The sequence below is a fragment of the Vombatus ursinus genome, unplaced genomic scaffold (assembly GCF_900497805.2).
Source record: "Vombatus ursinus unplaced genomic scaffold, bare-nosed wombat genome assembly UNPS02014793.1, whole genome shotgun sequence".
Lineage (NCBI taxonomy): Eukaryota > Metazoa > Chordata > Mammalia > Diprotodontia > Vombatidae > Vombatus > Vombatus ursinus.
Window position 1 is genome coordinate 5063270 of NW_020954571.1, and position 17706 is coordinate 5080975.

The 17706-nt window shown below is 39.6% G+C and overlaps 1 protein-coding gene across 1 annotated transcript in view; it reads left to right on the top strand.

Moving 5' to 3' along the window:
- VAV2 (vav guanine nucleotide exchange factor 2) overlaps nucleotides 1-17706 on the top strand; it is a 403760-nt gene that overhangs the window by 247327 nt on the left and 138727 nt on the right. The window contains exon 3 of the mRNA XM_027869640.1: nucleotides 202-260. Coding sequence (XP_027725441.1) covers nucleotides 202-260 — 59 coding nt within the window. The remainder of the gene's footprint in view (nucleotides 1-201; nucleotides 261-17706) is intronic.

Here is a 17706-nt window from a genome sequence, read left to right on the forward strand (position 1 = left end):
AAATGTCAAAGCTTATGTCTTATCCTGAAAATCAGACATGCAAATTAATTTACTAGTTTGGTCATCATTGTGTTTCTATATTTAAAAAAAATCCAGATAAAATGTGCCAAGCCAACAGTTTTGTATATCCACAAAATATTCTATTGTTATTTTTCTATTTCTTGGCAAATTACAAAAGCATCTCTTTTGCCTTCCCCTCAGGTCATCTCTGCAGTGTCTAGACTCTCTCTGCACAGTATTGCACAGAACAAAGGAATTAGGTAAGTTTTTGCTGTGCTCAGTAACTGATAAAGCTGTGTGTGTGTGTGTGTGTGTGTGTGTGTGTGTGTGTGTGTGTGTTCATCATTGTCTGTTACTGGCCTAGCTTGTCACAGGCATTGGAATTTTAAGCAAACATCTTACAGTCTGGTCCTTTTTCATACATTTTCAATGTGTCTTAGAATTACCTTTTGACTTCAACTCAGAAAGAATGGGGAAGATGAAGAAAAAAAATAACTACTAACCTTCAATTCACACTAGGGAAATCTTGCAAGCATGTTTCTTATCACTTCACAATCTTTTTCGATTTAGGTAATGAGATCAGCAAATTAATCCTTTCACAGATCATTGCCTACATAAATGCAATGGAAAAATCAGGAAGATTTTGTTGTGAATCAAGTAGCCTGCACATTTGTAGCTATCAGGGGGCATATGAAAGGACCTGATCTTACTGGTATTTTAATGGCTTTCTAACTGGGCCTCCAAGGGTAGGCTGGAACAGAGACAATGTAACACTGTGAAGAGAATGCTGGACTTGGAACCAGCGAGACCTGGGTTCAAACGTGACACCTGATATTTAGTGGTTGTATGATTCTGGACAAGTCATGTAATCTCTCTGAGCCTTGATTTCTTCATTTGTAAAATGAGGTACTTGGGCTAGATGGCCTATAAGATCCCATCGTACTCTAAATTAAAGATTGGATGTGTGTATACACATACATGAATTTATAATTTTTTATATTTATATATACATTGTTTGTATATATACATGTATGTATAGTGTGTAAATATATGTGGAGAGAGAGGAAAGAAAGGAAGGAAGGGAAGAAGGAAGGACAAATGGAAGGGCAGGGGTAAGAGGAAAAGGAGGGGGAGGAGTATCTGAATTTTTATTTATTTATTCATTTATTTATTTTTTGGTGAGGCAATCAAGGTTAAGTGACTTGCCCAGGGTCACACAGCTAGTAAGTGTCAAGTGTCTGAGGCCAGATTTGAACTCAGGTCCTTCTGACTCCAAGGCCAGAACTCTATCCATCGTGCCACCTAGATACCCCTCAGCATCTGAATTTTTAGAAGAATGTGTCAGGGGTGTGTTGGAGCCAAGTCAGGCTGGATTGTGAGAGCTGATTGTTAAATTTTTTGTGTGAACATTTGCACCTCAGAAATGGGCAAACACTATAGATTAGGGCTTGTTTTTTTTTTTTTTCTGATTGTCTAGACTTGTGAAAGCAATGAAGAAAATATTAGTAATGCAGATTAAACTTAAAAGTATGTTATGACTACTTCTCCCTCTTCCCCAGACCCATCCCCTCCATCCCTGTCAGCCAGTTGTTAAACATTTACCACATACCACTGCATGTAGTCCAGAATTTGTCTCCTGGGAACTTAGGGATTGCGAGACACACTGATACAGATCTATTTGAAACTGAATGAGCTAAATAAGGAATTAAACAAGAATAGAACCAAAATGTGAGTGGGTAGTAAAGTATTTGTGTCAGATGCAGATCAAGGATGAAAGTGTCCTGAGTGGCAGGCTTCAGTGTATACTTGGAATATAGAATAGGAAAGTGGTCTTGTGTCCAGTGCTCAGAATGATGCAAATGGTTTTAAACAAGGTCCTTTTTGAGCCAGACAGCATAAAAAGGAACTATTTTGGAGTGTACCTGTGTGGCAGGGTGTGTTGAGAGAGCCAACCACTATTTCACGTATTGAAAGAGTTACTAGATTGTACATGTGCACATGTATAGTATACATAGCAAATTGCCTTTAAAATTAGAAGTCCATTGAACTTGACTTTGATTTGTGGCAAAATTCTAGAACATGTAATTAAAGTTGTGATTAATGAACACCTAGAAAAGAAAGAAAAGCTCACAACTCACCAGTATGTCCTCATCAAAAACAGGTTATGTCAGACCAATGTAATTGCTTTTTTTTTTTTTTTTGACAGGGCTGCCAGAGTGTTACCTCTAGGGTTGTTGTATGAGATATAGTTTGGCTAGGATTTAGAAGACAGCATCTGAGAAAGACTCTCACACTATTGTTGTAGATACAATGGAGAGTACTGGCCCAGACAATAGGCCAGTTAGGTAGATTCTGCATTGGTTGAATGGGTGCAGACCTAAAGAGTAGTCATTAATGGCTCAGTGTCACTGTAGAGAAAGATCATCAGTAGAATGCCCCAGGGTCTGTGTTTGCTCCTGCCATGTTTCAACATTTTTCAATCAATGGCTTGGATAAAGATATAGATGGCATTTATAAGATTTGTAGATACTACAAAAGTTGGGTTGACAGCTGCCTTGTAGGATGACTGAACCAGGATCTAAAAGGGTCTGAACAGGGAATAATGTTGGGAAGAATCTAATAAAATGAAATGTAATAGGAACTACAATAGGGATAAATGTAAAGTCTTGGGTTAAAATATTTAACTTCACAAATACAAGATGGGGGAGGTGTGACTAGAGAGCAATCTCAAAAAGATCTGGGCACGAATGTGAGTCAATTGTGTGACATGGAAGCCAAGAAAGCCAACGCAATCTTAGGCTACTTTAAGAGAGACATAGTGACTGATACCGGGAGGTGATAGTACCTAGAATATTTTTTTTAGCTTGACCACTTCTAGAATGTTGAGTTCATTTCTGAGAGTGTGGCATGGGTCATGGAATGATGGATCTGGAGTCAAGAAGACCTGGTTCCAAATCTCACATTGAGAACTGTGTGAGTATGGACACATGGTACCGTGTGCCTTAGTTTCCTTATCTGTAAAATGGGCATGGGGCAGCTAGGTGATGAAGTGGATAGAGTACTGGGCCTGGAGTCAGGAAGACATAAGTTCATATCTGGCCTCAGATACTTTCTAGCTGTGTGACCCTGAACAAGTTATTTGACCCTGTTTGCCTCAGTTTCTTCATTTGTGAAATGAGCTAGAGAAGAAAATGGCAAATCACTCCAGTATCTTTGCCAAGAAAACTCCAAATGGGATCAGGAAGAGTCAGAAATGACAGAAAAGACTGAACCACAACGAAAATGAATATCACAAAATTTGTTGTTATGTACTTTGTGGAATTATACTGAGCATCAAGTGAGGTAGTATATATAAAGTGTTTTTCAAACATTAACATGTATATAATTTTCAGCTATCATTTATTGTGATTGGTACCACATTTTTGGCAGAACACTGACAAGATAGAAAGTGTTCAGAGGAAGAAAACCAGATTCATGAAGAACTGTGCCATACAAGGATCAGTTGAAGAAACTAAGTGTTCAGGTTGGAGAAGAGAAGATTTAGTGAAGGCAAGCTTGCTTCTTTGAGTGTTTGAAGGACTGTCATATGGATTAAATGGATTAGATTTATCTTCCTTGGTCTCAAATGACAAAACTTAAGAGGACTGGGTAGAAATCACAGAGAAGCTAATTTAGACTCCATTGAAGAGAAAACTTGCCAATAAGTAGAGTTATTCAAAAATAGAATGCCTTGAGAGGTAGTGGTGGGTATTCCCAGTCACTGGAGGCCTACGAGTGAAGGGTAGATGGCCAGTCATGTAGATTGGCTTGGTAGGGATTAGAACAAATGGTGTCTCTAATGGCCGTTCCAAAAGTGAGGTTCTGCGACTTGGGTTCTACACTTGACTTTGTCAATGGGCATAGGGGTGTGTGTGTGTGTGTGTGTGTGTATGCCCAGGCACACCTGGGCTCGAGTATGCAGCGTAAGAAGCAGTGAAGAAATGAAGCTCAAATGACATTATGGATATTAGTGTTGTTGTTAGCCTATAGTCCCCAGGCCTCCAGTCCAATCATGGCTTCATTTTCTGAGCCTTCTACTACACTTGAGCTAAAGCAATGTTTATAGAGCATTATAGGGGTTTGCTGGTAAATGTTTAACAACTGGGCTCTCCTTAAAAGAAATGTACATGCATTTTAAAGTGTAAACTGCATTATTAACACTTTCTTAGTCTATAGGTTCCCAGAGTGGGTAATACCATCCCTGGGGGGCACTGGAACAATGGGGTGGGTGCAGTAGTAGCCTTGGGTGCAATTGGGAGGGGCCTTGAATAAAAATAAGGGCGTGGTGGAAACATAAGGAAAGAAGAGAAGAAAATTTTGAAAAACCGTTCCTAGTACATGTTTCATCTGTTGTGTAATAAAGTTAAAGTTGTAGTGATTGCATTATTCTCCAAATAAACACACATAATACAAGTTATAACTGACCAGTGGTCAAGTCCCCACAGGTCTTGGCAGGTGAGAGTGTCATGCATTGTCAGGAAATCTAGCATACATTGGCAGGAATATGTGCATATAATGACTTGTTTACAATATGATACTCTACAGTTACATGCAGACACTATATGGTTAAATGATGCAATATTGCATCATCAAAATTTCAATGCAGGAAAACCTCCACAAATTTACAATAAATTATTAAATTTAAGATGCATCATGTTTTTTAAATGACACAAATTTTTAAAAAACTGTTCAAGGGTTAAAGAAAGTAGATTTCTAGGGGGGCGCTGAGTAATTTTTTTTTTTTTTTTTTTGAGAAGGGGAGTGATAGGCCAAATAAGTTTGGGAACCTCTGGTCCAGACAATCAACAAAACAATAAATCAAACCCTGTTTTTAGACTCTGCTATTTCTGGGCTATAAGTGCTCACACTAAAAATTTAGCAATAGACCCTTACAAGCCAATTAGAGCTTGCTTCAGTAAACACAGCCCTGGTGGGAAGTGACTGGCCTTATGATCTCATAGCTAGTTCACAGCAGAACTACCACCACCAGCACCATGACCACCAGAACCACTACCACCATTAGTTGACAAACAACACAGTGCTTTCAAGTTTGCAAAAGTCCTTATCTTCTCTTGATTCTCACTATGCCCTTGGAGGCAGCTACTATTATTATTCTCATTTTGCAGATGAGGTTACATGACTTGTCTGTGGTTATGGGGCCAAGACTAGAACCCAGTCTCACTGCCTTCAGGGTCCTGTCTACTCTATCCTACGGGAGTAACCTTCTCCAAGCACAGCAACAAATACAGTACACAGGCGAGCCAGCCTTAATAAGTAGAGTTGGACAATTTTCTCATGCTTTCACAACAGAGTGTGAGAATTTTTCTAGGTAATTTAAACAATCTGGTGTCTGTCAAGAATACATTCAAAAACCACTAACTAAGCTCTTTGTCTGAGACCAGCTCCTAATGGTATTAATTAGGAGACATTTTTAGCTTGGCCCTACTTTCAAACTGACCCGGAAATCCTGAGATCTCTGCCTCATCTTCCTTTTTCATAAGATCGTTAAATTTAGGACCGGGAGAGACTTTAAAGCCTCCCCCACCCCCATGGTTCAGCTCCTGGACTTTACATATGAGGAAATGGAGACCCAAAGAGATTGTCACTTGCTCAGGGTAGCAAGTGGCAAAGTTGGCATTGGAACCAAGGTCCTCTGACCTCCAGCCTTCTTTCCATGTTATAGCTAGGAAACCTCTAGAGATCCCATCCCTACTTCTGATGCACTGCCCCTCCTTCCCTCACCCCACTTTAAAAATGATCATTTTAACAACCCCTGCACTTTGCATAATGAGATGATTTACCATAAGAGCCTCATTGTGCATCCCAATGGCTGATGAATTGGCAACTTAATCTAAAAATACTGCCTGGGGTCCAGTGGGGCAGTCTGTGGGGTTGGGAAGGAAGGGCTTTAGAGAGTCTGGGCTTTAGAGAGACCTCCTCTATATATAGATAGGCTTTTGTTTGGGGGAAAATCCTTTTCTTTGAGTCTTATGGCCTTGAACAGACTAGAAATATCAATGTGGCTAAGTCTAGTTTTTTATTTCAGGAACTGGCCAGGCCCTTCAGGGTCCAAGATCCAGTTTAAGTGTCCTGATATAAAAGGCTAGGTGTGAATCAATGGGGATATATTTTACTTATCATGGAAGAGGACATTAGTCTATGGGCACACTGCGCCCAAAAATAAGAGAGGGAGAGCAGATGATATCCGTGCTTTATTACTGCCAGCAGTATTCCTGAACTGTCTGGTAGCTACTTTCTAGATGTGTCAACTTTGGCCTCTTTCATAGGGTAATTCAGTTATCTATCAAAACAGTTATGCAGAAGTGACAGGGTTATTTCCAAGAGCAATTTTCCAAAAGGGATGAAGGAAAGAGCCCAGATAATGGATTGTTTTGCCTGTCCTGGGGCTCAGATTTGCCTGTGCACTTGTCTCCAGATACATCTGGTACATTCCTTAGGGGGGAGGGGAGGTGTTGTGGGGTTAAGATTTCAGCACTGGATTTTGGGGGGGGGGGGGAAGGAAGGCAAGTGTGGTTTGCTATGCATTTTTTCAAATAGACACATGCCCATGTTGCTAACACAAGGCTTGCCTCTCATCCTAGACTGTTTGCTGGACTCCTGGGAGATGAAGCTCATCCCTAAGTCAATCTTACTCCTATTTAAAGATCTAAAAGTCCCTTTGGGGGCAAAGGAAATCTAAAATCTTCAGATTGGCCAGGATTCTTTTAGGTCAGTCCAGCTTAGGGAATCAATCAATAAGTATTTACTAAACATCTCTTATTGGTCAGCCACTATACTGGATTCTGGAGATATAAAGATAAAAATGAAAGTCTCTTTCTTCAAGGATCTTAAATTCTACAGGGAAGGTGACCTGAGTTGCCTCTTTGGTTGTTGTTTGTCCTTCATTCTCGAAGAGGACCATGAAATCAGGGAGGTGACGCCAGGACATGCAAGTGAATTGGATTTAAGTGAGGCCTTACTTTCTCCTCCCGAACCATCTGGGTCCAGTGGCCAGATATCGATCAGGGCAACTGGAGCTGGCCCTGGATGTGGGGGAAGGGGTGGTTGGGAGGGGACCTTGGCCTTTTTAAGCTAAGGTCTTTAACAGGTCTCACTTTGACTGAGGCAACCCCCATTCAGTGATTAAGGCTAGATAAGAAATGATGGAGAGCATCAATCTGGGAGGGGGGGACCCTCAGGGTTTCTGGCTGAAATAGAAATAATAGCTATTTACATTCACTCTGAGTCAATCAGGGCCCAAACAATGACCAAATGAGTCTTAGCCTGGGACCTATTTTTGGCCAATCAATGAAAGCCAGAGTGATTTGGACTTAAGGCATGGTCCTTAAGAAAAAAACTCTAGCTCCTAAACCCCAAGATATCTTTTGAGGGTACATTCCCTTAGGCAGAGCACCTGCAGGTATGATGCCCTATGTGGTACATCTTCAAGGAGTCATTTTTCTATTGTAATGTATCTAGATATGCTTCCAGTGATGGCATGTGGATGTGAATCATGGCATAGCACCTCTAGTGCTTGGAGAATTAAAGTTGAAGATCACTCGAAGGGCAATAGAAAGGCAGATGATGGATGCAAGTAGGCAACAACATATTACCAACTAAGAATTACAGAAGGGGAAGCCAGGTAAGGGATGTCATTAGAGAGGTATGAGTAGAGAAGAAGGTGGGTCAGTCAGGTGATGAAAGCAGGGGAAATACTGATGGGGGTAGGGGGGAGAAGAAAAGAGAGGACACTGAGCTAAGCACTTTACAAGTATTTTCTCATTTGATAATCAACTGGCAGCTCAAATGTTCCATTGGCAACCCCTCAAGGGAAATAGGTTGTCCATGCTTTCTCATCATGTTCAACAACTAATCTACATCCTCCTAAAAATCCTGCATAAGATATCTATGGAATGTGTTGAGCATTCCTTTTGAGTTCTTTACATTACTGGGTGCCAACGGAGCATTTGAGCTGCCATTTGGATTGTTAAATGAGAAAATACTGGAGGAGGGAGTGAGGCTGAAGACTTTGTGCAGCTCTGCCTCGTTTGAAATCCAATTCATGCACAAGTCAAGACATCATCTCCTGATGTCATTGGTCCTCTTTGAAAAATGAAGGACAAACAACTAGGAATACAAAGACAAGAATGAAACAACTATTCTCAAGGAGTACTATTGCTGCTGGTATTTTGTGCTTTATCTATATATCAGAGTTTAAGCTTCTTGAGGTGCAGGGACTCTGACTTTGTATCTCCTAGCACAGTGCTCCACACACCTAAAGTCCTTAACAAATATTTTCCATATTGAAATAAATTTTTTCCCAGTGGTCATCTCAGTTCCTGAGCTTGAGGGGCCCTTTTCAGGAGCAACACTCCTTTCTGCTGTTTTCAGGTGCCACTCATGCCAAGGCTTTCCCCCAGCTGTCCAGTAATCCGTCTGTAGAGACCTATGCCTCCAGCTCCAGATAATGGGAAGATAAAACTGGGATTCGATATTCCCACTGAGATCCCCAAAAGTTGAGGATGATGGCTTTCAGTGCCTCAAATACTGTCATTTTAACTGTTTGGGACTTTACTTTCCCCATATTTCCAGTGATGGGATTGGATTTCCAAAGTGCCTTCCAGCTCTCACTCTGTGAGCTAAGAAGGTAAGGGAGAGGAGAAGGGGACCTCAGAAGTGAGGTGTGTGTGTTGGGGGGGAGTGTCTTGTTGGTAGGGAATAAGCTGGGAAGCCTTTTCTTTACCTATCAGTTAAGAAATGGGGAAGGAAACAATTTGAAGTGAATCATAACTCAGAATTCCTTTAATAAGAACTGCAGGTGGAAATGATAGAGTAGAGAAGAATAAAATGAAACAGAGTCCAAATGATAGATTTTTTTTCAAAAATGTCAATTAACAAGTACTTATTATTACTAATGTGTGTCTGGTCTTGTGCTAGATGCTATAGGGATTCCAAATAACAAAAACTCCCTCACATTTGCTAATGTTTTCAAATTTTCAGAGCACTCTGATTATAACAGTGCCGTGAAGATTATTCCTATCTTGCAAATGGGAAGATTCGGACTCAGAGAGTACAAATTACTTTTCCATGGACACACAGCTAATAGATGTTGGAGCCCTGATTCAAGCTATGGTCTTCTGACTCTGTCCATTATACAATTCTTCTTTTAAAAAAAATATAGAATTTTATTGATAATTTTTGTAAAGAAAGAAAAAAGTTCAGTAAAACTAATTAACGTAACAAAAAATTCAGATTTTGTAGGTAGTGTTCCAGTTGGGTTGATTCTCACTTCCAGAAATGATCAGGGGTTAATGTCCTTTCCTGTCTCTTCGTTGGGCCTACCTGGGTTATAATAATTTCACAGCATTTGGTTAGGAGGAAACTAGGTGGTACAGTGGATAGAGCCCTGGGCTGAAGTCAGGAAAACCTGAGTTCAAATCTGGCCTCAGACACTTACTAGCTGTGTGACTCTGGTCAAGTTACTTAACCTCTGTTTGCCTCAGTTTCCTTCTGTGTAAAATTGGAATAACAATAGCACTTCCCTCCCAGGGTTGTTGTGAGGATCAAATGAGATAATATATGTCAGTCCCTGGCACATAGTATTGTTGTTTAGTTGTTTCAGTCATGTTGGACTCTTTGTGATCCCATTTGGGGTTTTCTTGGTGAACGTACTTGAGTGGTTTGCCATTTCTTTCTCCAGTTCATTTTACCAATGAAGCAACTGAGGCAAACAGGGTCAAGTGACTTGCCCAGAGTCACACAATTAGTAAGTGTCTAAGGCCAGATTTGAACTCAGGAAGATGGGTCTTTCTGACTCTAAGCCAGGCACTCTATCCACCACACCACCTAGCTGCCCCCAGCAACAACAGCAGTAAAAACAAAAATTAAGATCATTATTGGTGTTGTTTTGCTTTTTTTCTTTCCGTTTCCATTGTCATGGTCATTGTATGCATTATTTTTTGGGTTTGGTTTATTTCATCTGGTATTAGTTCATATTAGTCTTTCTATACTTCTCTCTGCATATGGTCACCATTTGTAATGCAGTCATATTCCATGACGTTTTTATGTCCAAACTCTTCCTCAATAGATGGTGTCTATTTTGTTTTGAGTTCTTGGTTACCACTGAAAGTACTTTTCTAAATATTTTGGTGTATACAGGGGCCTCTCTTATAACTCTAAATCTCTTTGGGAGTTTATGCTGTCCTATTTCTTTTTATACAAAGGAGCAGAATATCTAATCTCTCTCCTCGGGGAACTTAATACTCAACAGGGGAAAGAAGACTTAGAGGGAAAAAAAACAAAAACAAAAACCATGAGAACCCTTGAAAATAACAAAAAGAGCTTAGGTTTAAATTAAATGCTTTACAGATATTATCTCAACGGACTCCAGCAACACTCCTAAGAAGTAAGTGATTGAAGTAGAACTAATTTCATTTTCCAGGTGGGAAGACTGAGGTTCAGAGAAGTGAAGGAATTTGCCCAAGGTCACACAGAAAATAAATCACAGAACCTTGTACTCATGTCTTCTGGTTAAACATCCAAAGCTCTTTTTACTCCTTGACTGTATCCCACATTAGTGTATTTGGAAGTTTAGAAAGCTGAGTTCTAAAATGTTAAAAATTGTTTTAACCTGTAATTGGGGGGAAATATTTTTTTTTAAAGTGAGTTCTAGTTTTAGCTCTATATTATCTTGCTCTGGGCCATTGGTTACATGAGTTAATTTCTCTGCACCTCAGTTTCTCCATCTGTAAAATGAGGGAACTATGCTAGGTGATCTCTACTGCCCTTTTCCTCTCTGACATTTTGTCCAGGATCCCTCTGGATTGGATATTCTATGTTCTAAAAGGCTATCCTAGTGTTGATATTCTCTGATCTGTAAGTTCTTGCTCTGCTTCTGTTCTCTGGAAGCTTTGAGAGTGGATAGCTCCTCTTAGCCTTAGAGAGGCATTTTTGTCTTATTCTAGCCTTCAAGGCAGGTGATCAATTCCCAGGCAAGAGTAGAAAAGGAGGAAGTAATTGAGCAGGGGTCAGGATAGAAAAATCGAATTGCTTCCCAGCTTCTAGTGAGTCAGAAGTAAAGTTAATTCTCAGAGCATCAGGCACCCATATTTAAATGTGAGTACAAAAGGATACCAGGAGGAACCTGAAAATAGATACATTTTTTTTTGTCATTGGTGTTTTAAATTGACCCCTGCCTCTTTACTAACATTAATAACTGAGAAAAGCTTATCTCCAGGTATGCTGAATTGTGGAAACTTTTTTTTTCATTCATTTATGTATTCATTTATTCATTCAATGGAGTCAGCTAGGTGACTTATTAGATAGAGCCTTGAATCTGGAGCCAGAAAGACCTGAGTTCAAATGCAACCTTAGACCCTGGACTAGTCATTTAACCTCTCTACCTGTCTCAGTTTCCACATCTGTAAAATGATGATAATAATAATAGAACCCACCTCTCAGGGTCAATGTGAGGATAAAACGAGATAATATTTATAAAGCACTTTTCTAACTTTAAAGGACTATATAAATGCTAACTACTGTTCTTATAAACAGTCTAATTACCTGCTATGTGTAGAACATTATGCTAGGCTTGGGGTGGGGCTAGGGGACAGCCAGATACCAAGTTTAGATGTGATGGAGCTCACAGTTTAGTAGGGAAGTAATTTGGCATAGCTACATAATAGTGTACAATGTTACATGCTAAGTACGTTAGTTAATTTCAGATAATTGAAATGTCCAGCAGAGAAAGCAGATTCAGATGAACAATAGCAATATTAAGATGCTAAGGAGTCCATCATAAAAAGAACATTATTTCTGTCTCCATACCAGGTGACATGAAGCTTCCTTGTTGCTTTGCTTTTTTGTATGTTTTGTTTTTGTTTTAGGGGAAGGTGTGATGGAGGAGTAGCTCCAGGGGGGCTAACTTCTGTTTTTGCTTTCATTACGATAATGGAATTGGCATAATTTATATTGGCAGTAGGGGGGAATAATTGGAGCAAATTAAAATCCTAGCTGGGTGGGGTCATGAGAGGTCACTTGTGAATTCTGGGACATGCTATCCTGGCTTCCTTTTGGAACACAAAAATTGGCCTGTTGGCTCTGACCCTTCATACTCTACCAACATGTCTTCCTGATGCCATGTGAGGTCTTTGCTAGTCACTCTCAATTGGGAAGCGACGGCTTGCTGACCTTGCGCTCAGTGTTGCTGCTTCTAATGACAATCAGTAACCATAATTTATAGTTATATAGCACTTAATGTGGATAGAAGCTTTTTTGTGACCATAATCTCATCTGATTTTTACAACACTGCAGTGAGTAAGACAAGGTGGGAAGTATTATCTCTATTTTATAAATGGGGAAAAAGAGGTTCAGAGGACCATGTATCATATATCATTGATCCATCCACCTATACTTTTACCACCAGCCCTACCACTGACAGAAATGGGAACACTGGGGGACTTAAACCCCTCAACTTTGGTAGCTTTACCCCAAGGCTGAACTGTCCTGATTTGTAAGTGAGTAAATGCGTACTCATATACAACCAGACTACATGCTTCATAGCTTATCCAACCATCCACCCTTGCCATCTGCCTTGCCACTGGTTTCATGTGTCTCTCCTCTCTTCTTCTCTTCTCCCCTTCACTCCCAATCCCTTCTATCTCTTGTTCTGGGAACCAGAATCATATTAACATCACCAATGCTTCTGGAAAGACCATGGGAGTTGACTCCCTTGTACCAATGGTAGATTGGTGAGTTATACTACTCTCTAATCCAGTGGAGATGGAGTACTGGGACTGGAAGAGAGGGACTTGAATCCAGGTCTTCGTGAATCTGAGACCAGCCCTCTATTCACTCTGCCATGCTGCTCCTCAGCTGTACCTCTCTGGGCCTCAGTCTTTGGGCATAAAAGAAACTGAATTTAACTGAGAGGCAGTGTGTTGTATGGTAGAGTGAGAACACTTAGTTTTGTGGTCTGATCCTGTTATGTAACAGTTGTGGAATTGTGGGCAAATAATCTAACTTCTTGGAACCTCAGTTTCTTTATATATAAAATGGAGATCATAATTCTTGTACTACCTACCTCTCTCTAAAAAGAGACCTTAGAAGCTATTGAGTTCAAGCTCTTCATTTTGTAGATGAGGAAACTGAGGCAGACAGAGGTTAAATGACTTGCCCAGGGTCATATAGCTAGCATGTGACTGAGGCAGGATTTGAATTCGGGTTTTCATAGGTCCAAGTTCAGCATTCTATTTGGTATTCCAGCTACTGGTTACTTTATAAATTGTAAAGCTCCACAGAAATATGAGCTGCTTCTTTTTTTTAGGCAGTTGGGGTCAAGTGACTTGCCTAGGGCCACACAGCTAGTATCAAGTGTCTGAGGCTGGATTTAAACTCAGGTCCTCCTGTATATGAGCTTTTACTATTTTGAATTTAGCCCATAATCCCTAAGATTACGCTTTAACTTTGTTTTAGCTCAGCTTTATTTTGGAAGCAGAAGTGTAGCTGACATTTATAGCAGTTAGTCAACAAGCATTGATTAAATACCTACTATGTGCCAGGTACTATGCTAAGTGCTGGGTATTCACAGAAAGGCCAAAAAAAAAAAAAACCAAATCCAAAAAACCAGTCTCTGCTTTAAGGATTTTATGTTCTAATGGAGAACTTTAAAGGTAACTAAGTGCTTTATAAACATCTAATGACATAATGATACTGTAAGGTGGATAATATAATTGATATTCTCATTTTATAGAAGATGTAATTGAGGTTCAAAGATTAAGTGGCTTGCCTATAATTACACAGTAAGTATTGGAGGAAGGAGTTGAACTCCAACATTTTTTGACCCCTCCAAGTCCAGTGTTCTTTCCACATGCTGCCTTTCCCCTAGAACCTAGCATCTAATACCTGGGGGGGAGGGGAGAGAAAAGAAAAGGGAGAGGGGAAGGAGGAGAGGAAGAGGTGAAAGGAAAGATGGGGGAGGCAAGAGAGAGAGAGAGAATTTCATCATTATGAGGAATCCCTAGTGTAGACAACTCCTACCCACTGAGTAAACTGGCAGCTTGGCAACTCATCAACAAATTGTTGTGTAGCAGAGTTGCTTAGGGAACTGGGAAAAAGGTGATTTGCCTGTGGTCACTCTGCTTGTATGTTTATATTGAATTGTAAATAGGTCATGGGCTCATAGATCTCAAGGTGGCAAAGAATCTTAGAGGCTATCTACTCCAATTCCTTTGTTTTACAAAAGAGGAAACTGAGGCCCAAAGGGATTAAGTGGATTATCTAATATCCCACAAATAGAGAGAATTAGAAGTAGGATTTGAGCTAAGGCTCTGTGATTCAAGATCCAATACTCTCTATTGTTACACATTGCCTCAAGACTTGAACCCGAGTCTTTCTGGCTTGGTCAGCCTTCTGTCTCCCCTACCCCACATAGTAGGCATCTACTTTGTATTTAGATGGCAATTAGCACGTTGAAAGGATAGAATTTTAAGCCACTTGAATAAGGTACAATATATGTCATTCTATAAACTTCTCTAGTATGTTAATTTCACCCATATGCAGAACAAAAAAGCTTTGTGCAGGGACAAGCTGGCATAGAGCTGTCCACATGCTGCCCTTCATCTACAGAACTTGTAATTAGTGAATTTTTCATATAACCCTTCATGCCATGGCAGTGGTTAGCAGGATAGCCCCAGGGGAGAGAGGCTGTTGATCAAGAAACATCTTAGCTGGGTGTTTCAAGCTGTGGTGATGATGGGACTGATTCTACTTTGAGACCTTCTAGAGAAGGGATGGATATTTTTGTAGGCAGGAGATGGTATGAATCACATGCCTGAGTTTTGATACTGAGAGCACTTCTGCCAATGCCTGCCCTTGCTGTTTACTCTGCAAATACTCACAGGGAGTATTAATTTTTCTTTGTTCTCAACCTCCCAGTTCATCAGTATCTGAACTTTATATCCCTTCCCTTGAGCCTAGCACAGTGTTTAGCACACAGGTACTTAACATTTAAGGAATTTCTGACTTAATGAATTGTCAAAGTGTCTATGCTTTCCCTAAATTCATTCCTTGGGGACATATTCTAGTGGAAGTTTTGATGGTTTCCATATAATGACAGCAGGGATTAAAACCAACTCTCTTTTACCCAGTAGATAAATGGTCAAATGATATGATTGGACCAAAATCTAGGCTATCAATAGATACATGAAAAAAAATTCTTTAAGTCACATTAGAGAAGAGGAAATTAAAACAACTCTGAAGTTCTTCCTCACATTTATTGGATTGGAAAATGTGGCAAAAATGGAAAATAGCAATAGTTGGAGGGGCTATGGAATGACAGGCACACTAGTGTATTTTTGTTAGAGCTGTAATTTAGTTATTCTGAAAAGCAAAATCTGCCCCCAAAGTCACTAAATTATGCATACCCCTTGACCCAGCAGTACTGCTAGGCTCCAAAGAGACCAAAGAAAGAAGAAGAATAAAAAAAAAACCTCTTAAGTCTGAAAATATAACATCTCTTTTTGATGTAGCAAAGTCCTAGAAATTAAGAGTTTCCCATCAATTGGAGAATGGCTGAACAAATTGTGGTATATGAGTGTGATGGAATATTATTTACTATAAGAAATGAGAAAAGGGACAGTGAAAAACCTGGGAAGACTTATATGAACTAATGCAGAGTGACATGAACAGAACTAAGAGAACAATTTATACAATGTTGTAAAGACAGACAACTTAACTTAAGAACTCTGATCAAGGCAGTGACCAAGGTAGTGACTAACTATGACTGATGATGAAGTATGACAGAGAGGCAATAGATTCAAGGTGCAGAATGAAACGTACATTTTCGGATGTGGCAAATATATGGATTTGTTTTGCTTGACTATACATGTTGAAAGGATTGTGCTTTTCTTTTATAACTTTTGAACACTGTAGGAGAGGGAAAAGGGTGTTAACTATACTATTGTCAAAAAGGAAAAGAAAGAAAAGAGAGTTATTGAAGTATTTTTCAAATGTACAAAGGAACAGAATAAAGTACAGAAGGAAACTGAAGAGCAGGACAACTTTGAAAATAAAATGTTGAATTAATTATATACTTTTTTATTAATAAATTTATTTTTAGTTTTCAACATTTACTTCCACAAGATTTTGAGTTCCAAATTTTTACCCCATCTTGCCCCTCCCCCACCCCAAGATGGCATGCATTCTGAATCCCCATTCCCCTAGTCTGCCTTCCCTTCTATCTCTCCCCCCCTTCTCTTATCCCCTTCCCCTTCTATTTTCCTGTAGGGCAGGATAGATTTCTGTACCCCATTTCCTATATAACTTATTTCCCAGTTGCATGTGAAAACATTTTTTTAAACATGTGTTTTTAAAACTCGGGGTTCCAGATTTTCTCCCTGCCTCCCTCCCCACCCACCCTCATTGAAAAGGCAAGCAACTAAGTATAGGTTATATATGTGCAGTGATGCAAAACACTTCCATAGTAGACATGCTGTGAAAAACTAACTCTATTTCCCTTAATCCTATCCTGTTCCCCCATTTATTCTATTCTTTCTTTTGACCCTGTCCCTTCTCAGAAGTATTTGCTTCTGATTACCCCCTTTCCCAATCCGCCCTCCTCTCTATCATCCCCCTACTCTCTTGTTCCCTTCCCCCGACTCCTTTCCTGTAGGGTAAGACAGATGTCCATACTCAATTAAGTGTGTACGTTATTCCCTCCTTAAGTCAAATCCTATGAGAATAAGATTCACTCATTCCCTCTCACCTTCCCCCGTTTCACCTCCACTGTAAGAGCCTTTTCTTTTCTGTTTTTTTGTGAGATAATTTACCCCATTCTACTTCTCCCTTTCTCCTTCTCCTAGTATAATCCTCTCTCACCCCTTAATTTTATTCTCCAGATATCACCCCTTCATCTTCAACTCACCCTGTTTCCTCTATCCTATCTATCTATCTATCTATCTATATATATATACACATACATACATACATACATATAATTTTTTCTCTCCAACTACCCTAATACTGACAAAGGTCTCATGAGTTACAAATATCATCTTTCCATGCAGGAATGTAAACAGTTCAACCTTAATAAGTCTCTTATGATTTCTCTTTCCTGTTTATCTCTTCATGTTCCACTTGAGTCTTGTATTTGAAAGTCAAATTTTCTATTCAGCTCTGGTCTTTTCATCAAGAATGCTTGAAAGTCCTCTATTTCACTGAATTACCATTTTTTACCCTGAAGGATTATACTCAGTTTTGCTAGGTAGGTGATTCTTGGTTGTAATCCTATCTCCTTTGCCCTCTGGAATATTATATTCCATGCCCTGCGGTCCCTTAATGTAGAAGCTCCTAAATCTTGTGTTATCCTGATTGTGTTTCCACAATACTTGAATTGTTTCTTTCTGGCTGCTTGCAATATTTTCTCCTTGACCTGGGAACTCTGGAATTTGGCTACAATATTCCTAGGAGTTTTCCTTTGGGTATCTCTTTCAGGAGGAGATTGGTGGATTCTTTCCATTTCTATTTTGCCCTCTGGTTCTAAAATATCAGGGCAGTTTTCCTTGATAATTTCTTGAAAGATGATGTATAGGCTCTTTTTTTGATCATGGCTTTCAGATAGTCCAATAATTTTTAAATTCTCTCTCCTGGATCTATTTTCCAGGTCAGTTG